Raw genomic sequence first — 26,692 nt, forward strand, 5'->3', positions numbered from 1 at the left:
CTTTCATGTTCGACAAACGTGTCCACCTGTTCATGTTGGGTGATACATGGGTGCTAAGGGTGGAGGGACGGGGGAGGGGGTGTCTTAAGTGGATGGGTGGGGTGAGAAGGGGGTGGGGGTCTAAAGTGGAGGGAGGTGTCTCCGTGCAGTCCTCCGATACTCTATATAGAGACGAGTAAAATTCGGATGGCCAAACATTAACGAAATACATTTTTTTTTCTTCTCATTTTGACCTAAGAACTTTCGTTTCGTTTCAATCGATTAAGATTTTACCCCCACAATCGATCAAAAATTAATTAACCTGGGACTTCAAAAAATTGATAAGAAGTCTTGGGTTTAAGAATTTTTGAGATATTAGAGTTTATCTCAATCTTGCTCGATTGATTTTTATATGTTACAGATTTCTGGCCAAATGAAGAAAAAGAAAAAGAATAGTTCGTCAACGTACGTCAGCACATTTCTGTCACACTTTAAAAAATGATTTAAAAAAAAAGTATTTAAAATTTTGACCAGAAAACTCGTCCTTCTCATCTTGGCCAAAATTCGAGAAGTCGCAGGGTTGAGAGTTGTTTTTTTGTTTTTGTGTGTGTGTGTGTGTGTGTGTGTTTTTTTTTGTTTTTGTTTTTTTTTTTTGCCAAGATGAGTCATTTTGATCGACCGGCATTTGAAGAACGAGTTTTCAGGCCAAAATTTTAAATACGTGTTATTTTATTTATTTTTTAGAGCAAGACACATAATTTAGCATGCCATAGCACCAAGTGTCTACCTGAATGACGATAATCTGCCGATATAAAGGGCACTTCAGACGCGATACAACACCGACATAAGGACCTATTAGAATAAAACAAGAATTATCGTCCAGGTGTTCCAGTGATCCAGGAGTTTCTTCTGTCTTCTATTACATACATACACACACACACACACACACACACACACACACACACACAATCGGCACGGCATGCAACGTAGTGGAAGACTTCATGTTCCTCCCATAATTCCCTCAGTAAAAAAGACTTCCTATTATTGAGAGTACTCGAAAATAATTTCTTTTTAAAAAAAGTATAATAATTAACTTGAGCATTTATATAGCGCATTATCCACTAAAAGTGCTCAAAGTGCTTTACAAGGGGTCCTCAGTCAACAACTATTAACATGTAGGACAAGACATGACGCCTGTTAGGCGATATTACATTTTTTTTTCCGGCAGAGACAAAGTTGCTGACGGCCAGGTATTCATTATACATCTGAGTACGATGAGAGAATGTGAGTAAAGAGTTTTTTCCAAGGACTCAATTATGCACAAATCAGAATCAGAGCGTGACTCGAACTCTCGACATCTCGGACCTGAAGGCGAGCGTCATACCATACCACAAGATTATATTATAGCCTCATTCTTTACATTTCTATTGTTTTGAAATAACCGTTATCCAATTGATAATGCCAGAATTTTTAGTTCTTATACAATGGAAAATTGGCATGCTCAAACGCCTGTTAGGCCATAATAGAATTAATTTTTTTTTTTCCGACAGAGACAATGCTGTTAACATCCAGATACTCATTTTACCTGAGTACGGTGAGAAAATGTGAGTAAAAAGCTTTTCCAAGGACTCAACTACTTATGCGCCGAGTGACGTTCGAACCCAGGCCCTTCCGATCCTAAAGCGAGTGTCATATTAATGTATTATCCGGACTCCCCAACCAACCAACTTCGACACTTGCAGATTATTCAAGCTACCGACTGATAATGCATCGTACAAGCCGAATAGGATAGTGAGCAGACATGTGGCCCTCTGATTTACTAAAAATACACGATTAAATATAGAAGCACATCCAAACGTGGCAGCTTCTAATGGTGCTCACACTACTGTATTATGACAATCGACCCAATCAGCAAATTCTTTACCGCACTCGTGCACTGTCGTTAACCCGCCCGGAAGCTTCGTTACAACACTACTCTGTGGTTTTGTGGCAAAAACATTTGTTTTTCATGTTACCAATCAGGCATTCCTGATTTCAACATGGCATCAATCAAACAGTTAATGTATTAAACTTTGTCTGTCTCCCATTTATCTATCTATCTATCTATCTATCTATCTATCTATCTATCTATCTATCTATCTATCTATCTATCTACCTATCTATCTACCTATCTATCTATCTATCTATCTATCTATCTATCTATCAATCAATCAAACAGTTAATGTATTAAACTTTGTCTGTCTCCCATTTATCGATCGATCTATCTATCTATCTATCTATCTATCTATCTATCTATTTATCTATCTATCTATCTATCTATCTATTTATCTATCTATCTATCTATCTATCTATTTATCTATCTATCTATCTATCTATCAATCAATCAAACAGTTAATGTATTAAACTTTGTCTGTCTCCCATTTATCTATCTATCTATTTATCTATACATCTATCTATCTATCTATCTATCTATCTATCTATCTATCTATCTATCTATCTATCTATCTATCTATCTATCTATCTATCTATCTATCTATCTATCTATCTATCTATCTGTCTATCTATCTATATGTATGTCTCTCTATCTATCTGTAATTACTCTGAAGTAAAAAACGACAAATTTTAAAAGTTTGGCCAGATAACTCATCTTTTAAATATCGATAGATTAAAATGACCCTCATCTTGGTAATACTGTCGTCGAAGTTCAAGATTTGAGAAGTTTTCTTTTTTTTATGAAGGCGTCACTTTAATCTATCGATTTTTGAAGGACGAGTTTGTTCAACATTTTTAAAAATTGTTTTTAAGAAGGAGTAAGAGTACGGAGTCTATTTTATTTATGAGTGATTATTCTACAGACACACACATATTGATGTGGATTTCAGCGTGGATCCAGCTCACACTTCACCCCTTCTCTCCCTTCTCTGAACATCTCTATTTCTCTTCTAACTGAACGTTTCGTCAATAGAAATTATAAGCCCTTTATACAACCAGCACCCTTTCCCCCCCCCCCCCCCCCCCAACGAAACCAAAATCTTTTCCTGCTTTAGTAGCTTGTAGTATCTATACTAAAACAACATTACTAACTATTCTGCAGTACTCTGAAAAAGCACGTATTTTCAAATTTGGCCCAGAAAACTCGCCCTTCAAATAAATAATAATAATATATAGATTAAAACGACCCGCATGTGATCAAAACCTCGAAAACCGTGAACGTCGACAGAATCTCAAATTTTAGAGTGTTTGGCAATATGATGTGTCATTTTAATTGGTGGATGTTTAAAGGACAAATTTTCTGGCCAAAAATTTTTTAAATAATTTTTTTTTCTAGACTACGATAGTACTCTTCTGCGTGCCTCAAAGTTCTGTGCATAGGTGAGACAGGTGTTAGTCTCTCTCTCCCCCCCCCTATCACTAGGTAAACACCGAATCATAGAGCAGGGATCACGAACAACCAACCGTCTTCTCTCACCTGGTCTCAATTATTGGCTTGTAGCTCCTGCTTTCATCAGAGAGACCACCTGTTAACTGTCGTGCTCTGAAAAAAAAAAAAGCCCCCGAACACATTTTTAAAAATTTGGCCAGAAAACTCGTCCTTCAATTATCGATCGATTAAAATGAATTCCATCTTGTTAAAAACTCTCAAACCTGGGAGTTACTTAAAGTGCCTAGTATGACATTTTTTGAGAAACGAGAGTACTTTTAATCGATCGATATTTGAGGGATGAAATATTCTGACCAAATGTTTAAAAACGTGTTTTTTAAAAAAAAGAGTAAGCCGTTGAGTGAATATTGCCACTTTCTTCTAGTTATTATAATTCACACGTCCCTCCTTTTTGTTTTGACTAACTTAAATTGTGTACTCATCGCAGACACACACACACACACACACACACACACACACACATACACACACAAACTCACACAACTCACACAACTCACAGAACTTCTAAAAGACTAAATATATTTGTATTTCACAGTTTATCATAATATGTCACTCACAGCCTAAAAACGGTATCATGACGGATGATAAAGGTGCTGAAATTTAAATCTTGTCTATTAATGCAATGCATTTATGTAAAATATTTACAATGTCCGCCAGTCGGATATAACGTACCAACGCACAAAATCATGAGTAACATTGAACTTTAATAGTCTGAGTGATAGAATTTAGTGAGAACTAATCGTTAAAATGCCGGTCTAAAACAATAACAAAGAGTTGAGTGACGTCAATTTCATTTCTTCTATAACAAAAAATATCACTCCTGGGTTTCGCTTATGTTTTAATGAGGGGAATAAATATAGAGTATTTTAAGTGTCCTAAATGTTGCGTACAATAATTTGTCCTTAGCATAATCTAAAAATGCTCCAAAGGCCCGAAGATAGGTTCTAAAAACAAAAAACAAACAAACAACAACAACAACAACAACAACAAAATAAAACAATAATAAAGACCTGAGTGGCGTCAACTTCATTCTATCTATTGGCAAAAGCCGACGTTCACTTATTTACAGACCTGATAGCCGAACGCAGTTGTGGGCTTGATGGATAATGGTTTGAGTTGGTTTGAGAGCATTTCCATTATAACAATGAGCCCAGAACATGGTGGGTTATCAGACCTGTAAATGACTACATATTTAAAAAGGAAGTTACTGAAAAAAAATTGTAAACACGTTTATCTTTACAGCTGAAATAATTGTAGATAATCAAAACACTTTCTTTCTTTCATTTATTATTATTATTATTATTATTATTATTATTATTTTTATTATATTATTATTATTATTATTATATTATTATTATATTATATTATTTTATTACTTTATTATTATTATTATTATTATTATTATTATTTTTTATTATTATTATTATTTTGTATTCCTGATTCTCTGTCACAAGACTTGCATCATGTGCATATCTCATGTTAATCGCAGTTTGTTCATTGACTTTATTCCTGGCATATCTTTACATTTCATCATTATTATCTCGCTGTAAACGAAGAATAAGTCTGGGGTGAGCATGCATCTTTGTCGCACACCCCTTGTGATAGACTGGACTTCACTTGTTTGTTTTTCTACTCTCACTGCAGCTGGGTGTTAATAGAACAAGTTTTAAAATGATAATTAATTGATAATAATTAAAATTGTGCGGCTATGTGGTCTAGTGGTATGACACTCGCTTTAGGATCGGAAGGTCCTGGGTTCGAGCCTCGCGTTCGATGCATAGTTGAGTCCTTGGAAAAGGCTCTTTACTCACATTCTCTCACCGTAGTCAGGTGTAAAATGAGTACCTGGCCGTTAACAGCGTTGTCTTTGTCCGAAAAATTGTAATATCGCCTAACAGGCGTTATGTCCCGTCCTACATGTTAAATGTTGCTGTTGACCAGGGACTCCTTGTAAAGCGCTTTGAGCACGTTTAGTGGAAATTGCCCTATATAAAAGCTCAATTTTTTTTAATTAATGTATTTTCCATCAACATCCAAGCACAGACTTGGTACTTGAAGAAGAATCCAAGTCTTAGAATAAATCGATTACATCAGAATGTCTCACTCTGTCAAATGCATTAGTGTAGTCAATGGACCATACCTAAAGGTATTTTTTGACCTCTTAACTTCTTTCTACTAGGTTTCGTAGTATGTAAATTGCGATCACTGGTCCTTTACCTTCCACAAAAAACACATTGTTCCTCTCCTATTTCTGGCTTTACTCCCACCCTTGCTCTATTCATTTGAATGCATTCCAACATGTTTGTTACGTGGCTCATCAAACTGCTGACACTATGAAGCTCACATTTTATTGCTGCTGGTTACTCCAATAGGGTGAAAAATGCATGAGTTCCGTTGATATCTGAATCATAGATCTCATTATAAAGTTTTTGTGAGCACGGACATCCCCAGATGTCCGAGTGGTTCAAACATTTCTATGGTGATGATTTGTCACATCCTGGAGCTATTCCTGCTTTCGCCCTCTTCATAATTCGTTTTACTTCTTCTTCCATGATTGGTGACTTGATTGGTTTTTTTGTAGGTCATTCATCATCATGCAGCTCTTATTATATTCTGATAACCAATTAAACTTTTGATCAAGGTTGCCAATTTTCCGTTTATTTACGGAATTCCGTATATTATAAACCATCAGTATATTTTCCAAACACCTGCTAAACGATTTTTAAAAAGTAAGTACAAAAAGTGTTTTTATTATAGTTAAGTACTCAGAAAAGGGTCGGTCAGTGTAATTGTGTAAAAGTTCAGTAAATTTTTGCCTCCTAAATTGGCAACCCTGTTTGATCTTTTCCCATTGCTATAGCCCTCATCTTGCCCTAAAAACCTCAAACCTGGGCCTTAACGGAAGTCCTAGGTCTGAGAGTTTTTGTTTTTGACAAGATGAGGGTCATTTTAATCGATGGATATTTGAAGGACGAGTTTTCTGTAAAAAACGTGTCGTTTTTCCTAGTACAATATAGAATAGAGTTCCATTCCTGATTTAATCAATATTCACATTGGGATCCAAAGTTTTAAAGCTTGATGAGTAAATTCGGACTATAAACTATTTCCAATATGAAAAATTGTAGAGCATTTATATAGCGCACTATCCACTGAACGTGCCCGAAGCGCTTTACAAGGTCCCTAGTCAATAGCAACACTTAGCATGTAGGACGACACTGACATGACGCCTGTTTGGTGATATTACATTCTTTTGAGACAGAGAAGGCGCTGTTGACAGCCAGGTACTCATTTTACACCTTAGTACGGTGAGAGAATGTGAGTAAAGAGCCTTTTCTAAGGGCTGAACGATGAGCCGCTCAGGGCGGATCTCGGACCCTTGACCGTCCTGTCCGAAGGCGAGTGTCATACCCCAAGACCACACGGCCAGTATTTTATACCAGAATTTTTTGAGGTTTTTTAAACCACAGTTATATGATTTACTTGTTTCAATGAATATCATAAAATGATATTGGTACTAGCGCTTTTATTCGTGCGGTAACAATAAATAGATGAAGAGAAGGTATGATTTCACATTGGTTTCTCAGACAATGTTGCACGTTAAACGAGAGACAAAACACAGTAAATACGTATATATATGTGAATATTTGTATAGAGCATTTCTAAGATTAATAATAACTGTAGAATTAATTGCTTTGTGGGGGTCCCGATAGCTCAGCTGGTAAAGCACTCGCAAAGGGGCCAAAATCGATTCCGGGTGCAATCGATATTTTTTTTCTGACCCCCCTGTCCACCCAGCAGTGAATGGGTAGCTGACCAGCTGAGATTTCTTGGTTCAGCAAAACTTACTTGCTTATTTACAGACTGATTTACTTATTTACATACTTACTTAAGTACCTACTTACTTACTTAGGTCTTCTAATCCTCCAGGAGAATAGGTCATCAACGATGCTCCGCCACAGATCACGATCCTGGGCTGCCTTTCCACTTCCTTACATGTCGCCTGACAATTTTCATCTATAATATGGATGAATGTACATCTCCCTCAACCTGTCCAAATTCTTAAATCTGATACTCTTATTAAGAAGTTGAGAGAAGTCTCAGGTTTTAGACTTTTTGACCAGCTGAGATTTCTTGGTTAATCAAAACTTACTTGTTTATTAACTGACTAATTTACTTACTTACATACTTACTTACGTACCTACTTAGGTCTTCCAATCCTTCAAGATCAACGATGCTCCTCCACAATCCTGAAAATGATCCTAGGCTGCCCCTCTCCACTTCCTTTCATCTTGTCCTCTTGTCGATTGATTCATCAGTAAAAGATTTCACGCGATGCTCCTCCACGATACTGGGCTGCCCCTCTCCACTTGCTTTCACGTTGTCCCCTTGTCGATTGATTCATCAGTAAATTATTTCATGCGAAAATGGAAAAAAAAGCTGTATTGTCAATGCATGACAGTATTGATACAAGTAAAAAATTAGGGAGCATGCACTGGTGTATGAAGGAGAAAGGGACGATATCAACGGAAAGACAGCGTGGCTCAGCGGTTTGGTCTTCGCTTCGTACCCGAAAGGTACCGAGTTCGACTACCCGCCTCGCTGTGTTGCCTTGAGCAAGTCACCTAGCTTTAGCTCACTTTGCTGCGCTGCAATGTGGCTGACGCCTGGGTCACTGCAGTCTTTTCTTGGAACAGATCCTAAAGAAAAAAAAATTCCACCCAGGGATGAATAAAGGGAACTATTTTTATTTTAAAAGAAGTAGAGATGGCAGCTCAAATTCTTGCCTGATGGAGGAGTGTCTTTGATGGCCTTTTATTTGCTCCTGGAGGAGTGAAATGCCCAAGAAAATAAGTACTGGTGTAAGATGAAGATCTGAAAAGGTGCATATAATACAGTGTCAGACAAAGTAGAAAGAAAATACAAGGAAAAAAAACTACCCTTAACTAATGTCGAAAGAACAAGGGAGGGAGGGGGGGGGGGTGATAAGAACCATTCTGGATCTTCATAAGAAGAAATGCAAGAGCAAGAAAGAGCGAGGGGACTCGAACAAGGCTAACACAGCACCGCGGGTGGGACGCGAACTCGGTACCTCCCAGTTCAGAAGCGAAGCCAATACCGGCATATTTGATAACATTAATTAATTTTGTTGGTACCGATGTGGAGCGAACCTGAATGGCAAGATATCGACTGAGTAGCTGATCGGTCATTTATTGAAGCAAATAAATAAATAAGATAGATTAAAATGAAAATCCCTTTATTCATCCCATAGGGGAAAGTTGTCTTTAGGGTCTATTCCAAGGGAAGACTGGAATATCCAGGCGTCAGCCGCAGTGCAACGCCACAAATTGAGCTAGGCGAGGTGACTTTTGCTCAAGGCCACACAACGCAGTGGCCGGTGATCAAACTCGACACCTTTCGGGTACGAAGCAAAGACCGTACCGCTGAGCCATGCTTCGGATGAAAAACGTTCCCCTCCATGTACTGTGATGATTTTATTTTTAGACTTTTGTATTCAATTTTATTCATCACTAATTAATTAGGAAACGTTACCTCACGTCACCGACTTTTCAGCCGCACATTGTTGACAAAATGCCTTTTTAAAATTTTACCCAGAAAAACGTTTATTTCATAATATATTGATAGATAAAGATAAACCACTGTTTGTCTTTAAAATAAAACGAAAGTTTGAATTATGAGAGAAGTGTCATGTTTAAGACTACGTATTGTCAAGTTGAGATTAATCCTAATCAAAATGAGGTGAAAGTTTTCTGGCCAAATTTAAAAAAAAGTGTTTTATCATTTTATGGCAGAATTTCTACATAAATTTCCCTTACTCAGTAAAAAAAAAAAACAACTTTAGCCATAAAACTCATTCTTCAAATATCGATCGATTTAAATGACTCATCTTGTCAAAAACTCTCAAACATGGGACGTCAAAGAAACTCTTCAAGGAAGTCCCAGGTTTGAGAGTGTTTGACAAGATTAGAGTCATTTTAATCAGCCGATATTTGAAAGACGAGTTTTCTGGCCAAAGTTCTTGAAATGTTTTTGTTTTTTTAGAGTTCGGCATAAATGTGGACAGGTGTTCATATCTTGAGTAAATATTGTACGTGAAACCGGATTCGTGTGCATGTAAAAAATACAATCAAACATAGTCTTCATTAAACCAAGAGAAAATCAAGTGGCCAGATGGGTAACATGATTGAGGGCCAGGGAGGGGGGCAGGGGAGGGGGGCGGGGGGGGGGGGTTATGATCAGGTCTGTATCTAATAATTATAACAAGATAAATAAATAACACAAGACACTTTGGTTTTCAAGAAAAAAAAATAAAATTAAGATATTAAAAATCGGTCTGGCTATTTTGAGAAATAAAGTTAGTCATCAACCCTATGTAGCGTTTAGCAGTAACAAATTGCTTGCTAGCGTCTGAATTGGACGCTAGTATCTCATAGAGAATTCTTTGGTTGTTATTTTCGTTTCCGACAAAACGCTTTTTTCCTTTTAGCCAAAATTGTCGCTCAGACTGTCTAAAACCTGGGAATTCTACACAATTTTAGGACTCGTCAAAGGGGGGGGGGGGGGGGGGGGGTGGACAAGTTGATGGTCATCAAATTTCATCGTTCTATATTTAGATTTTGTGGGGATTTTTGCCTTGTAGTATGACAATCACCTTCGAAACGGATGGTCCAGGGTTCGAGTCCCGCTCTTGGAGTCCCTTGTTAAATGAATACCTGGTGGTAAACAGCGTTGTCTCTGTCGGAAAACAAAGTGTAACATCGTCAACACGCATCATGTCTCGTCCTACATGTTTAGTGTTGCTGTTGGTTTGGGATCCCTTGTAAAGTGCTTTGAGCATGTTTAGTGGATATTGTTATATATATATATAAATGTTCACGTTTTTCTTTTTCGACACAGATTTCTGGGCAAATAGATAGTTCGAAGTTGACGCCACTCAGGTCTTTGTTATTGTTTTGTTTTGTTTTTTGCCATCCGCGTTTATGAGTAATTCTCACTAAATTGTATTAATCTGACTAAAAACGATCACGGTTACACAAAGTTTTGTGTGTTGGTCCGTTATACTTCCGGATGTCAATGTTGTGAGCTTCTAAGCCAAGCGCATACTATCTACATAAATGTTCACGTTTTTCTTTTTAGACTAACATATTTCTGGTCAAATAGACAATAGATAGTATGAAGCTGACGTCACTCATGTCTTTGTTATTGCTTTTTGCCATCCGCGTTTATGAGTAATTCTCACTAAACTCTATTAACCAGACTATAAACGTTCGATATAACGCATAGTTGTGTGCGTTGGTCCGTTATACTTCCGGATGGCAATGTTGTAAACTTCTAGGCCAAGCGCATTTTATCTATAGATACTATGCGCTTGGCTAAGAAGCTCATAACATTGCCATCCGGAAGTATAACGGACCAACACACAAAACTGTGTGTATCCATGAACGTTTATAGTCGGATTAATACAGTTCAGTGAGCATTACTCATAAACGGATGATAAAAAACAATAACAAAGACCTGAGTGACGTCATCTTCGAACTAAATATAGCGATTGTGTCAGTTCACTGTAGAAACTTCCATTTATCCGTTGGCGCAGGAACCCCGTGACTGCTGTCAGTTTTGGTTAAATGGTTGTATACTGTATTCGAGTACATGCTTTATTTTTTAAAGGGTCTTTTTGTGTCTGTTTTGTTTTGTTTTTGTGCGTGTGGATTGTTTGTTTTGATTTCCACTCAACCTGTAATATAATGTAACCTTTTTCCTGTCTTGCTTTAAGAACGCTCGTCGACCTGTTCAATAGGAGATATTATTTGAAATAAAAAGCATAACAAAAATATTTAAAAAGTGACAAGCGTGGGATATTTTCCCCCCTCCTTCTCTGTAAGGAGTCGCCATAAGCAGTCGTCGAACCACCTGTGATCGGGGTGTGTGTTTATATATAAATTATCATACGTCATGCCCCTCCCGTCTTTACAAAACGGATTATTTCACGACCAGGCCTGGTGCAAAAGGGCGAAAGGATTAATTAACTTGTACAGAAATCTTTGATCTTAAATCTACGGGCAATCAGCGATACCCTCTACGATAATGATCACGTTCTTTTTCATCCTTGTTTTGGTTTCGTTGGATTTTTAGTGTGAGATATTATTGTCATTAGTGCCCTAAAGTGTATATGAAACAGTGCCAGACAAAGCAAGATAGAAAAATACAAGAGAAAAAAAAAACATCCCCAAAAATAAGCCTGCTTCACTGTGGCAGGGAGATTTTTTCGGATGGTTTATTTGTCTTGTAATTTTCTTTTCAGATGGTTATCTAAACCAGTGCCTGCTCTTTAATTTGTCAGTTTGATAGTGTCCTAAAATGTGATTTTATTTATTATATATAACGTTTTCATTAGCGATGAGTATCTTTATAATAATTTACAAAAGGCAGCGAGTCTAATTTTAAATTGGGGAATTTAGCTGCTCTATATTGACGTTCTAAATAGATGGTGGCTAGCAATTTGTCAATTTCTAAAGAAATAATATAATGGCACGCTGTTCTGTTTCGAGCGTGCTTCTTTTTACGAAATCCGACGAAACCCGACAAAGTTATAGGATGTAATCAGCAGTGGGGAGTGAGCCAGGGACGCAGGGAAGTGTACACCAGTGGGAAGTGAACCTGGGACTATTGGAGGAGGAGGGGGTGTCTTTTGTACGAAACCCGACACCGTCATGGGAAGTAGGCAGCAGTGGGGAATGAACCAGGGACTCCGGGAAGTGCACACCAGTGGGGAGTGAGTGAACCTAGGACTATGGGTTTCGGCGGGTTTCGTAAAACAAGTAATACCCGAGGTTCGAGGTATATCCCAAGGCGGCCGGCCTTTCAATAACTCAATGTTCAGAGGTGTCAATCAACATCCCATTCCATGGGAAACAATAAATACAATAAGTAAGATGTCGATTCCTCATCCGTCTCAGATTATTGTATTTTCTTTCTACAAATTCACATATTATTCTATTATCGCAGACCTGCTACAATTACGAAAAATGTGTAAAGTTACGAACTTTTCGCTCCAATTTCAGTAGTTTTTGTAGTAGAAGACAATTCTCTTTTAATCGATTTATATGATTTGAAGCAAATATTTTCTGGTAAAAGTGAGAAAAAAAGACTTTTTTATTGAGTAGGACAGAAAATTTGATGAAATCTTGAGGGCAATTTACATAGTGACGTAGATTCTGATAAAAGACGTATTTAAAATTTGGCAAGAAAACTCGTCCTTCAAATATCAATCCGTTAAGATGACCCTCATTTTGGCAAAAACTCTCAAACTTGGGACTTTAAGGAAGACTTCGTGAAGTCCCAGGTTTGAGAGTTTTTGCTATGATGCGGGTCATTCAATCGATTAATATTTGAAGGATGAGTTTTTTGGCCAAATTTTAAATTTAATATTCCTTTCGAAAGCGGTTGCATATAAATACTGGTTTTAGTTTTTCTATTGACCCCGATCTCTTTGGAGCTAAACGATAATAAATATGATATCGATGAAAAAAGAATCCAACAGGTCATCAAACGAGTCATCAATCGTTAAGGCAAAACTGTTGAACAACTTAAATTTTTTTCCAGGTCATATATCATCTCTCTCTCTCTCTCTCTCTCTCTCTCTCTCTCTCTCTCTCTCTCTCTCTCTCTCTCTCTCTCTCCCCTACTCTACTCTCTCTCTCTCTCCTCTACTCTACTCTCTCTCTCTCTCTCTCTCTCTCTCTCTCTCTCTCTCTCCCCTACTCTACTCTCTCTCTCTCTACTCTATATCTCTACTCTCTTTCTCTACTCTCTACTCTCTCTCTCTCTCTCTACTCTCTCTCTCTCTCTGTTGTGTGTGTGTGTGGGGGGGGGGGTGCGTGTGTGTGTGTGTGTGTGTGCGTGTAATGACTCCAGCTGACACATAATTTCACCACGGTAGCGATTGCAGTAAAAGTGCGTTCATTTCCAAATTGGTTCAATTTTAATACAAAAGGTGACGCAATTTGGCAAAAACAACCGTTTAAAAAAATCTTTGGCCAGATATTTCCCTTCATATGATATGGATAGGCTTGGATGACTTAAGGCGTTCCCGATAGCTCAGTTGGTAGAGCACTCACTGGAGCTGAGATCAGTCCTGGGTGAAGTCGAGATTTTTTTTCTTCTGACCCCCTTTTCCACTCAGGAGTGATTGGGTAGCTGGGTCTGTTAGATCTGGTTGAAAGTACTTTACTATAGACTAACGTCCTGTCCAAATGTTTTGAAGCAATCGCTATTGACCGTTTCACGTAATAGAAACCAGGATAACTGCGGCTCTATGGGCATAATAATGAATATGAATGAGGGACTAAATTTGACTTTTTAAAGATTCTCAAACCCAAGACTTAGAATGTAAGTGTCGTCATAATTCATCGATATGTCAGGGTAAACATAACTGTCTAAAATAAACAAAAATTACATCGTAGCGCACGGCAGAATTATTTATCTGAATCTTGGATGAGGCAAGGCCGACGTCAACTTATTCTCTTGACTGATAACTCAAATTGCTATGGTTTCATTGTTGTAATGGAAATGCTTTCAAACCGACGTGTACGTCTTTGCAGGTCTGATAACCCAAGTCCTTAATGTCTCATTGATGTAGAAATCTCCGGGGGAAAAAACACGCAAAAATTTTTCCATTACAACAATGTTAAATTAGGCTCATAAGTGGGTTCGGATGTCAGACCTGTATATATGTGCACGTCGTCTCAACTCAACGCAAAATATTGTCAATTCCAACAGTGTTAAACTAGACCATAAGTGCGTTCCTATGTCAGACCTACATATATGTATACATACGTCTCAAACCAACGCAAAATATTGTCCATTACAACACTGTTAAATCAAGCCCATCATTACGTTCAGTTATCAGTCCTGCAAACACTGTGTGCGTCGTCCGACAAGGCAGTTGTACATTTCATTTTTGGAAATGAAACCTCAATATCAAATGAGAAAAATAAAACACCAAATTAACAGTTTATGAATGGAAATTGATAGAAATAGGGTGAATGCTCTGGGATGGGTGGCTTTTCGTCAACACAATAAACCATACACACCATGAGGACAAAATAGCATTTTTGTATGACGCATTATTGCAGTGTTCCTCCCAATCCACTTGTCCTTTGTAAATTTTGTTATGCTCATGTCATCGGAAACGATCATTTTTATGTTAAGGATTAAATTTGAAGGCATTTAATTTAGCTACTGAACCCTTTCTGGCTACTGTAAAAGGTTTAAAGATTATTATGTCAAGCTGTTTTTAGCATGGGGAGATCCCGGATGCTGATGGTGGTGGGAAAAGGAAGATTTTTGTTGGGGGGGGGGGGGGGGGGGGGAGATTGTAATTAAGGCTCTGGGTGTTGATGGCTATAACGTTTTGATATTTTAGTTTTAATTTTGATAAGATACGCGTACCTTATCGTCGATGAATAATATAGTGGTGTACTAGGTGCATATATTTGGAGGTCTGATAACCTAAGGTTATTATGGGCTTGATTTAACATTGTTATAATGGAAAACATTTATGTCATTGGTTTGAGAGTATTTCCATTACTACAATGCTGTCGTTGTTTTTAAAAACATAGTATATGCAATGTTAACCAAAATAGCACATACCTTGTTCTTAAAAAAAAAAAAAAAAAAAAAAAAAAGGCAGTATGTTGCCGTGGTCTGGAAAAAAACATATTTAGAAATTTGGCTAGAAAACTCGTCCTTCAAATATCAATCGATTTAAATGACCCTCGTCTTAGCAAAAACTTTCAAACCTGGGACTTCGCGAAGTCCCAGGTTTGAAAGTTTTTGCTAAGACGAGGGTCATTTAAATCGATTGATATTTGAAGGACGAGTTTTCTAGCCAAATTTCTAAAAATGTGTTTTTCAAGAGTACGGCAGTATGGGGTCCGTGAGAGTTTGGGTTATCATACCTGCAAAATAGTAACTTTCGGTTGTGTACCTTTAAAAGTTAAAATATACGTTTAAAAAACAAAAACAACCTCGATTACATAGCTGTGATTTAGAGTTTCTAGAACCAAGGAATAATTTACAAACCATGCAGGGAGTAAGCAAGATACAGAAATTGGGGTTAGCATTGCCTTGAATTGATATCTGGAGAAATCTTCAAGAATGTTGTTGTCATCTTCCTTTGACGTCTTGTCGGGGTAGCCTAGAGCATGCAGTTTTCAGTGGCGTTGTGTCTCCTTATCGTCATGTGTATTCACGGATTAGTTCTCTGTCACCCTGCTAGAGATGGAAAGAAGAAAAAGAAAGGAGGGAAAAAAACTAAGAAGATTACAGATGATAAAAAAGGTAATCATATTTTTAATTAAAAACATGTAACTTCCGTAACTTGGAAAGATACGTAATTAAAAAATTGGGCCAGAAAACTCGTTCTTCAAATATCGATCAATCTAAATTACCATTATCTTGGCAAAAACTCTAAAACCTGGGACTTAAAGGAAGATCTCGCGAGGTCTTAAGTTTGAGAGTTTTTGCCAAGATGAGGATCGTTTAAATCGATCGATATTTAAAGGATGACTTTTCTTGCCAAATTTATCAATTACGTGGTTAAAAATCAATGTTATTTTTCCTTTGATGCATTTTGTTAAAGTAAGAAAACTTCCAAAACCAAACGTTTGCCCAGACAAACTTGCTTCAATCTTCTATTCTGAAGAGTTCTGAGTTTTTAAGATAGAATTTGTGGAACGAAATGGAAGATGGGATAGATCGACGTGCACTTTTTTCCAGGTCTGATAACCCAATTCCTTTTGGGCTCATTGTTGTAAAGGAAATCTAAAAAAAATGGCGCAAAATATTGTCCATTACAACAATGTTAAACTAGGCCCATAAGTGGGTTTAGATGTCAGACCTGCATATTTGTATACGTCGGAATGGGCTCATTGTTGTAAAGGAAATCTTTAAAAATGGCGCAAAATATTGTCCATTACAACAATGTTAAACTAGGCCCATAAGTGGGTTCAGATGTGCATATTTGTATACGTCGAAATAGGTATCTACTTGTAAAGGATTTATCTACTTGTGCGCCTATGTGGTCTAATGACATGGCATTTGCTTCGGAAGGTCCTGGGTCTAATCCCGCTCTGAGCGACGCATATGTATGCCCTTGGAAGAGGCTCTTTACACACATTCTCTTACCGTGCTCAGCATCAGATGTAAATGAGTACCTGGCTTATAACAGCGTTTATTCTGTCGAGAAAAAATTGTAATATTTCCAATCAGGCATCATGTCTCGCCCTACATGTTAAGAGTTGCTGTTGTCTAGGGACCCCTTGTAAACCGCTTTGCGCACGTTTAGTGAATATTGCGTTAAATAAAAGCTCACGTTTTTTTAGAGTAGATTATAGAGAAAGGGGGGGGGGAGAGATTCAAATGGGATGCTGATGATGAGGGAAATGTTAATATAACGGTGACACACAAAAAAACAGCAAAGAAACAAAACAAACAAATAAAAAAAAAACAAACAAACAACAAAACAACAAAACAACCAAACCAAAAACTAAAAGTCAACTTTTTATCAAACGCAATATCATCTAAATACAGTACTCGCTAGATTATAGCACGCTCTTAGGAAATCCAAAAAGCTTGCTGGAATCCGAGCGTGCCGAAATTCGATGCTTATGGGATTTATTTTATCTATGAAATTCGGTCACCCAGTTTCAGCGTGCCGGATTGCAGAGCGTGCTAGAATCCGGCGAATACTGTATGTTTAAAGCGCTTTAACCCCAACACTCAACGTAATATACGAGAAGACACGATGCCTTTAAGGTGAATTTACAAACATCTTTTTCAACAGGCAACTCTTTTAATGGTCAGGTACTCATTTTACACCCGGGTACGATGAAAGGATGTGGGTAAAGTGCCTTCTTCTAGGAAATATCATTGCGCCGCCTACTGGGAGCGGAACTCTAACATGGGCCCTTCAAGTCATAGGCCGTGCATCATATTTTATACCCCAAAAAATAACGATAAATATTGAATTTGTAAGCTTCAATTTATTTGACGAAGACATATACTCTGAATGTTTCGGGTTTCCCCTTTATCTACAAAATGAAACACTACAGACGAATGAGATAATACATTATCGATTATTCGACACCTTAACAACGCCACTATCACAATCACAGTATCCCCTTCTCTCTGTAGTGTTTAATTCATCCTGTTTTGTTGATAAAGGGGAAACCCGAAACGTCCACAGTATCTGTCTTCGTCTAATAACTTGATACTTACAATTCAATATTTATCGGGGTTTTTTTTTTTCTTTCAAACAGCAACATTTTCATATTGTATACAAAACGTCTGATTTGAAACAAACTATTTGACCTTGCATACATTCTCTACTCTCACCATCATGTTCTACCGTGTTTCACTATGTTGACAAGCAAGGCTCTCCACTCTTTCCTGCATCTTCTGTACATTCTTATCACATGACATGTGAAAAAGTTCTATCCAACATGAAGAATACAAAGTACCGATTTTCTTTGTTCAGAACCAAACTGCTAGTTGCTGGGCGGACGTGACGTCAGACTGTTGAATCCTATTATCATACCATTGTATATTGGAAATTAACATAGATCGAGGCAAGTATTTTGAGCCATGGACAAACAAAATCGGTCAGGTAATAAAGTCTGTAGGTGCGCGCAAATGAATCTGGCAACAGAGCAGCCAGATGGCAATTCCCAATGTCAAATTATGACCTCTCAAAATGGGCACCGTTATAATACCCTAGCAGTTTTATTTTAGATATGCCAGTAATTGGATTCAATAGTCTGATGTCACGTCGCCCAACAACGGCAGCCATCGTGGTTCTAAACAAAGAAAATCGGTACTTTTTATTCTTCGTGCTGGCCAGAACTTTTCTAATGTCTTGTGATCAGAATGTGTAAAAGTCAAAACATGATCAGATTTATAATGTTTTTTTTTTCCTCTGGATACGCTTTTATGCTCGTCGGAGAAATATTTCATAAAGGCGTCCGCCATTGTTCCGATAGTTTAGAGCCAGTTACTAAGTTACCATGCGTCATTACGAGGGAAGTGACGTCACGACTGTTAAAGGTATTCCCAATGTCAAATTATGACCTCTCATTATGGGCACCATGATAATGCCTTAGCAGTTTTATTTTAGATATGCCAGTAATTCTGTGCTCTATGGCAAAGATTTGAACATGGGCTGTTCTTTACAATTTTGACCCCAACCCGATGTGCACTTATTTGCAGGTCTGATAACCCAATTCCTTAAGGAATAAATAATAATGTGAAATTGTATCTAAGCTTCACTTTAATTACAAAAACAGATCAAATGAACGTTTCGGGTTTCCCCTTTATCAACAAAATAGGATGAATGAAACACCACAGATGAATGAGATGATGTGGTTCTGGCATAGTTAAGATGAATAAACAAAACCTTGGTTGGCAGGAAATATTATGCTCCTTTGTAAGGAGCAACATTTACAATTCCTTATGGGCTCATTGTTGTAATGGAAATCTCAGAAAAATCACGTAAAATATTGTCCATTACAACAATGTTTAACTAGGCCCATAAGGCAAGGATGTTCGGATGTCAGACCTGCATATAAGTACACGTCGCCCCAACTGTATTAAAACAAAATAGATATGAATGCAATTATGGTCGTGCTCTCACGAAGTCTTTTTAATATTGGACATTTTAAACATAAAATATCGATGATTTAAGACAACCATCAACTGTCAATAAAAGGCGTTTTATCTGTGTTGTTCTATGGAAATTCACGTATTTAAAACTTTGTCCAGAAAACTCGTCCTTCAAATCTCGATCGATTTAAATAACCCTCATCTTGGCAAAAACTTTCAAACCTGGGACTTCACGAAGTCATTTTAAACGATCGATATTTGGACACGTTATCAGGCCAACATTTTAAATACATCTTCGTTTGTTTTCCAAGTACGACAGAGTCTCGGTAATCAGAAGGTCTGAGGTTCGATCCCCAGTCGAGGATTTTTTGGGATGTTTTTTTTTTCTTGTATTTTTCCTTCTGCTTTGTCTGGCACTTGTTTTCTAAAGCATTTATATAGTCAATATCCACTAAACGTGCTCAAAGCGCTTTACAGGGGATCGCCAGCCAACAACAACATTTAACATGTAGGACGAGACATGACGCCTATTGGGCGATATTATAATCTTTTTCCGACAGAAAGAACGCTGTTAACGGTCAGGTACTGATTTTACACCTGTGTACGGTGAGAGAATGTGAGTAAAGAGCCTTTTCCAAGGATTCAACTATATGCCAAGCGAGGCTCGAACCCAGAACCTTTCGATCCCAAAGCGAGTGTTATACCACAAGACCACATAGCCGCACCTTTCAAACACACTTGTTCAGATCTTTGGCACTTTATCTAGCACTTTAAAAAGTGTTCCATCTGAAAAAAGTATACGTTCTGAGTATAGTTTTTAATATAACAAGTTGTAGCTAGATGAGGGGGTCGGGTTGGGGTGGGGGGGGGGGGGGTGGGAATGAGAATGGGAAATAACTAGACTGTTTACACAAGACTTCATTCGGGTCACTTTGACAAGAGGTTTATTCGAGAATTCTAAAGTTATCATTCTTTTCTTTTTTTTTTTTCAAGAAGAGACAATGATAAATTCAATTTTACTTGAACGTAATAATTATCTTTTCACCAGACGTGAAGAAAGAAGAGCAAATTGACTTGTCAAGCAAGCCGACTGCTTTTCCTCGATAAACCCTTTTCATATAATCTATAATCGCTGCTGTTCGTAACGTATGACCGCGCATCCCCCTCCCCCCACCCCCGCCTTTAAAATTATTTCTTTAATTCTTTATTCCCATTTTCTCTCTCTTTCTTTTCCAATGACAACGATAGTTTTCATTTTCATTCAAAATATCCTCGTTCGTCTTTTTGTATGAATTAATTAATTTCTCTATTCGCTTATTTATTTATTCATTTATTTATATACTTTTAAAATATCCTACCCTGTCGTATCGTATAGTTTAAGAGCCAAAGGCCTTTAAAAACCTTTAAATGCTCTTTATGCATTGAAAACATTTTTCGAAGTATGTAAATAGCATTTATTGTTAATTTGACGATTTTCGCCGTTCATTATTTTGTTTTATTTCTTATTTATTTGATTTTAGATCTCGTACTTTTATATTTTTAAATTCTTTAAAAAAAACTGGATTTCATTTTCTTTCGTTTTTTGCTAATTAATTAATTTATTTATCTGACTATTTATGTATTTGTCAATTTATTTATTTATTTATCAATATATTTCTTTAAATACCTATTTATTTATTTATTTATTTATTTATTTATTTATTCATTTATCCAGTTATTTATTCATCTATATATTTAATAATGTATCTATTTATTTATTTCTTGATTTATCTATTTTTATTTATTTATTTATTTATATGTTTATTTATTAATGTTTTTATTTATTTATTCTTTTGTTTATTGATTCATTTTTTTAAATTACCTGTTAACCATTAAATCATTTTGAACGTTTTTCCCCGGAAAGTTTTAACTTTTGAAAGAAAAAAAAAAGCCTTAAAAAGGAAATGTTCCATGTCCAAATTACCTGCTAGTGCTCCGAACTTTCTTCAGTATGATCTGTGTTTTTTTCAAACCCCATTTCCAGACGTGAGGTTCATTCTTCACCTGTCTAGATCAATCTTAAAAATCGGCTTCGGGATGTCGCAAACCATAACGGAACGGTTTGCACGAAAGCAGGGGCTGACATAAATCACAGACAAAAGTGTGTTTGTGGCTGATCATTAATAATGATTATTGTTTATTGTTGGTTTTACTTTCTTTAGATCTGCCACCATTTTCTCTCTTTTCCATGCATCCATAAGCAGCCAAAATAATTTTTATCATTTTGGCCAGAAATTTTCTCGTTGATTTTACGTACTTTTGTAAGAAACATTTATTTGGTTACTTTAATGACATATAAAATATATGTGTAGTGATGTGGTCTAGTGGCAAGACACATTTGGATCCGAAGGTCCTGGGTTCGAGCCTCGTTCGGCGCATAGTTGAGTCTTTGGAAAAGGCTCTTTTACTCACATTCTCTCACCGTGCTCAGGTGTAAAATGAGTACCTAGTCGTTCTTTATGTTACGTGCTGCTGTTGGCCAGGGAGCCCCTTGTAATGCGCTCTGAGCACGTTTAGTGGATATCACGCTCTATAAAAGCTGAAGTCTATATATATATATATATCTATATATATATATATATATATATATATATATATATATATATATATATATAATATTGTATGTATTTTATAAAACAACTAAACATAACCAGTGATATTGAGATAAATCATGATTTTATCACATAGGACAGTATGTAAAATCCACATGTGCACATTTTAGCATGTCTGAGAAATAGAACGCAATTATGTGCTTGATTTAAGACTGGTGTAATGGACGATATTGCGTCAGCTGAGGGCATTTGCCTTACAACAATGAGCCCATGATAATTTGGGTCATCAGACCTGCAAATAAGTTCACGTTGACTGTGTCGATGCTTTTTTTATGATAGATATCCGATGTCTATGGTCGGCGGATCAAATCTCTGAAGTCCCGGTTTTCAATATCGGCGGATCAAAACTCTGAAGTCTACATACGAACTTTGCACACCATGTTTTATTTAATTTTGGGCGGATCAGACCTCTGGCAATCGTGAAAATCGGCACTTCAGAGCTTTGGTTTAAAAAAAAAAAATAATTTTTTAAAAAAACCCCCATAAACTTCAGCTTTTACATAGTGCTATCCACTAAACGTGCCCAGAGCGCTTTACTGGGGTGCCTGGCCAACAGCAACACTTACCTTAACATGTAGGACGTGAAATGACATGCCTGTTAGGCGATTGACAATTCTTTCGGACAGACACAACGCTGTAAACGGCCAGGTTCTCATTTTACACACGAGTACGAGGACTCAACTATTCGCCGAGCGAGGTTCGAACCCAGGACCTTCCGATACGAAAGCGAGTGTCATAGCCGACCATCGATGTGACGCTTGTCGTCTACGCTAAGGCATGAAATCGACGATGCTTTTGATATCCTATTGAAAGAGATGACTCCATCCATACTTGACTAAAACTCTCAAACTCGACACGTCCTAGAAGTCTTGGATCTACGCTAGTTTTGACATGTCGATGAGTGTCGTCTTAATCTGTCGAATATTTTATTTTAAAAAAACCCCGATAAGTACTGAAATGAAAGCTCTAATTAATTACACGAAGACATGCTGTGGACGTTCCGGATTTAGCTTTCATCAACAAAACACGATCGATTGAAATGTAAGCTCCAATTTAATACAAGAAGACAGATTCTGTGGACGTCTCGGATTTCCTATTTATCGTGCTTTGTTGATAAAGGGGAAACCCGAAACTTCCACAGTATCTGTCTTTGTTTAATAAATTGGAGCTTACTTTTCAATACTTATCGTTATTTTTTCCTTCGAGCTTCAAACAGCAACATTTTCACGAATATTTTATATGACGTCAACGTTTTCTGGTACAAAATAAATAAAAGGAATGTTTTGTCGATGTTGTGCCCCAGTTTGGATTTCAGGGTGTGAACAAAATCTTTATGAAATACAAGTAGGTGTAATGCTCGTTAGATTTTAAAAGAATAAAGAAAAGATCCACTGTTTTTTGCGTCTTTGTTTTGTTTGTTTTGTTGTTTTGTTTTGTTTTCTTTTGGTATTTTTTAACTTTCTTTTTTCTTTACGTTTTTTTTTCTTGTTATTTATTTGTTTTGTTGGTGGTTATTTTTCTTGTTTTATTGCTTGTTTGCTAGTTTATGTTTTTGTTGTTGTTGTTTATCGGTCTGTTAGACACTTGGCGGCTTATTAAAAGACAGTTAAGAGTTGATCAATTTTGTTCTAGACTGACGTGCACTTATTTGTCGTTCTAGACTGAACAGCAATAAAAATATAATTAGGAATCAGTGGCGGTTTGGGAAAGTTATTTTTGGATATACGCTCTTCACAATGATTAGGTGGGGTGAGTTGTGCCAGAAAAGAACAACCCGCATTGATTTTGATTGTAAAGAAGAAGAAGAAGAAGAAGAAGAAGAAGAAGAAGAAGAAGAAGAAGAAGAAGAAGAAGAGAAGGAGTAGGAGGCCATGTGGCTTGTGATATGACAGTTGTTTTCGGATCGGAAGGTCCTGGGTTCGAGCCTCGCTCAAAGCATAGTTGAGTTTCTGGAAAAGGCTCTTTACTCACATTCTCTCTCCCCACTCAGCTGTAAGATAAGTACCTGGCCGTTAACAGCGTTGTCTCTGTTGGAAAAAAATTGTAACAGACGTCATGTCTCATTCTACATGTTACGTGTTGCTGTTGGCAGCGATCCTTTGTAAAGCGCTTTGAGCACGTTCAGTGGATATTGCGCACTATAAAAGCTCAAGTTTCAAGGTCAAAGGAGGGGGGGGGGAGAGAAAGGAGAAATGTTTGATCTATAATTTAAACTAATGGAATTGGTAGATTGATTAGAGAGTTGGGGGGGGGGGGGGGGGGGGGGGGTTGCAATACCCCGGTTTAAAAACAATTTTAAAAAACAAACGTGAGCTTTTTTATTAAGCACAATATCCACTAATCACGCTCAAAACACTTTACAAGGGGTCCCTGGCTAACAACAACACTTGACATGTAGGACGTTACATGACGCCTGTTAGGCGATATTACAATTTTTTTCGGACAGAGTCAACGCTGTTAACGGCCAGTTACTCATAATATTACACAGAGTACGGTGATAGACTGTGAGTAAAGAGCCTTTTCCAAGGACTCAACTATGCGCCGAGCGATGCTCGAACCTAGGACCTTCCGATCTTAAAACGAGTGTCATACCACAAGACTACATAGCCGCACGATAAATGTAGATCCAATTACTAGAGGTGCCTAAATGAGCCAGTAAATTGGAGAGAAGGATAAAATGAGTAAATGTGACTCATTTATAAGAGAACAACACAAAACAACGTTTCGGTCCTTGACCTTCGTCAGGAGACAAAAAACAAAAAAACAAAACAAAAACACAAATATGTAAGGTTACTTGTTGTTTTTGTTTTGCTTGTTCCTTTATATAGATAGTTCGAAGATGACGTCACTCAGGTCTTTGTTATTGTTTTTTGCCATCCGCGTTTATGAGTAATGCTCACTGAACTGTATTAACCCGACTACAAACGTTCATGGATACACACAGTTATGTGTGTTGGTCCGTTATACTTCCGGATGGCAATGTTATGAGCTTCTTAGTCAAGCGCATACTATCTATATGAGTCACATTTACTCACTTTATCTTTCTCTCTGTAGATCCAATTAATCGTAATTGACATTTTTTTTCTCTATCCGCAGATGTTGGCCACATGAGCAAATGTCTGAGAGAGCGACAAGAAGCTCTAGAAATATCACGTCGTCAGACAACGGAGGTGGTCCTACCCACGTGTAAAGCTGACGGGTCGTATAACGATATCCAATGTCATACGTCCACGGGCTACTGCTGGTGTGTCACGCAAGATGGACGACACATCCCAAAAACATCCCTCAAGGGCAGGAAACCACAGTGCAAAGGTGAAATGTCAATTGATCAGATCATTTTACATCAAGAGATATTAATATCCTTTCTCATAAAACAGATTGACTCATTTGTACAGCTCTGTGGTCACGTGGTATGAAACTCGCCTTCAAACCTGCAGGTCCCTGATTCGAGTCCCGTCCAAAGTTGAGTCCTAGGAAAAGGCTCTCTTGACACATTCCCTCACCGTACTCAGATGTAAAATTTGTAGCTGTAACAGCTCTGTCAACAAAACAAAACAAAACAAAACAACGCAATAGCGTCTAACAAGTATGATGTCTCGTCCTGCTTGTTTAGTGTTGATGTTGCCTTAGGACCTCTTGTAAAGCGCTTTGAACACCTTAAGTAGTCATTGCGCTATAGAAAAGATTTTTTTTATCGTCTTTTTTCCATAAATGCTTGAGACCACCACATCGCATTTAACAAAATCCTTCATCTAATGCCTTCAAAATTGTTGTATAAATTTCGTCATTTTATATTTAATTTTTATACTATTTCAAAATATTCTTATATGCTCAATGTATTTAAACGAATTACATTCCTGTATAATAATTATACCAATCGGAGTTATTGTATTCTAAAAATAATATAATTTCATAATTCACAAATAGAGCATCTAAAGGTATCTTGTCTGTTTGATATACAGATCGATCGAAAAATATATAATAATAATAATAATAATAATAATAATATAAAATAATAAAATAATAATAATATAATAATAGTATAATAATAAATAAAATTCCTTAATCTCCATGGAAATTTGTTGAGTTATTCAGGAACTAGAATAACCAGGCGTCAGCGAGTGCAGTGCCGAAATTGAGCTAGAGGTGAGGTGACTTGTCAAGCCACACAGCGCGAGGTATTCGAACTCGGTACCTTTTTGGGTACGAAGCAATGGCCGTACCGGTGAGCCACGCTGTCAATATGATATTACTTTATCCTAAAAATCTATAAATAATATTTTTGGCAACCAATGGAAGATCAATACGTGTGACTTTGATAGTGGATTTGTGAGCTCTGCCAAATACCGATAAAACAGATTTTCCACATTCTGGTCAGATAACTTTTATGGCAAATGCTGATTAAAATGATGACCAGAAATCCGTCACAAAATATAAAAACCTTATATCTGACGTAATCTTAAGAAAAAATAAGCACGATAAAAATAAGTCGGAAAACTAGCCCTTCAATTATCGATCAATATAGATAGTACTCGGTTGGAGTGTTTTTGACAAGATGAGGGTCATTTTAATCGATCGATATTTAAAGGATGAGTTTTCTGGCCAAAACTATTAAAACATGCTTTACAGAGCATGGTAGATTTGTAGTGTCATGTTTGAGATAGATTGAAATGGTTCGGATATATTAAGAGACGAGGGAGGGAGTAAGTGGGAAGGAAAGTATTGGACTTACAATTCGCGGAAAGAGGAAAAAGGGATGCCCGAAGACTAGATGGTTGGATAGGGTGTAAAGAACGATATAAAAGAACTGGGCCTGGAGAAAGATAATATATGAACCGAGATGCATGGAGATGTGACATTCATTATGACAACCATGCAAAATGCGGGATAAACTGAAAGAAGAAGAAGAAGAAGAAGAAGAAGAAGAAGAAGAAGAGAAGAA

The 26,692-nt window shown here is 37.1% G+C and overlaps 1 protein-coding gene across 13 annotated transcripts in view; it reads left to right on the forward strand.

The window, feature by feature from the left end:
• Positions 1–26,692, forward strand: part of LOC144963295 (SPARC-related modular calcium-binding protein 1-like) — a 71,141-nt gene that overhangs the window by 18,243 nt on the left and 26,206 nt on the right. For 8 of the 13 annotated variants that reach the window (XM_078897190.1, XM_078897187.1, XM_078897191.1 and 5 more), the window contains one exon: positions 24,847–25,062. In XM_078897190.1, the coding sequence (XP_078753316.1) occupies positions 24,847–25,062 (216 nt within the window). Of the gene's footprint in view, positions 1–11,403; positions 11,574–15,437; positions 15,782–24,846; positions 25,063–26,692 lie in introns of those variants that run through there. The other 5 variants (XM_078897194.1, XM_078897198.1, XM_078897196.1 and 2 more) reach the window with 4 other exon arrangements.

Source organism: Berghia stephanieae, chromosome 1, assembly GCF_034508935.2.
Source record: "Berghia stephanieae isolate SIO BIC M18660-M18661 chromosome 1, UCSD_Bste_1.3, whole genome shotgun sequence".
Lineage (NCBI taxonomy): Eukaryota > Metazoa > Mollusca > Gastropoda > Nudibranchia > Aeolidiidae > Berghia > Berghia stephanieae.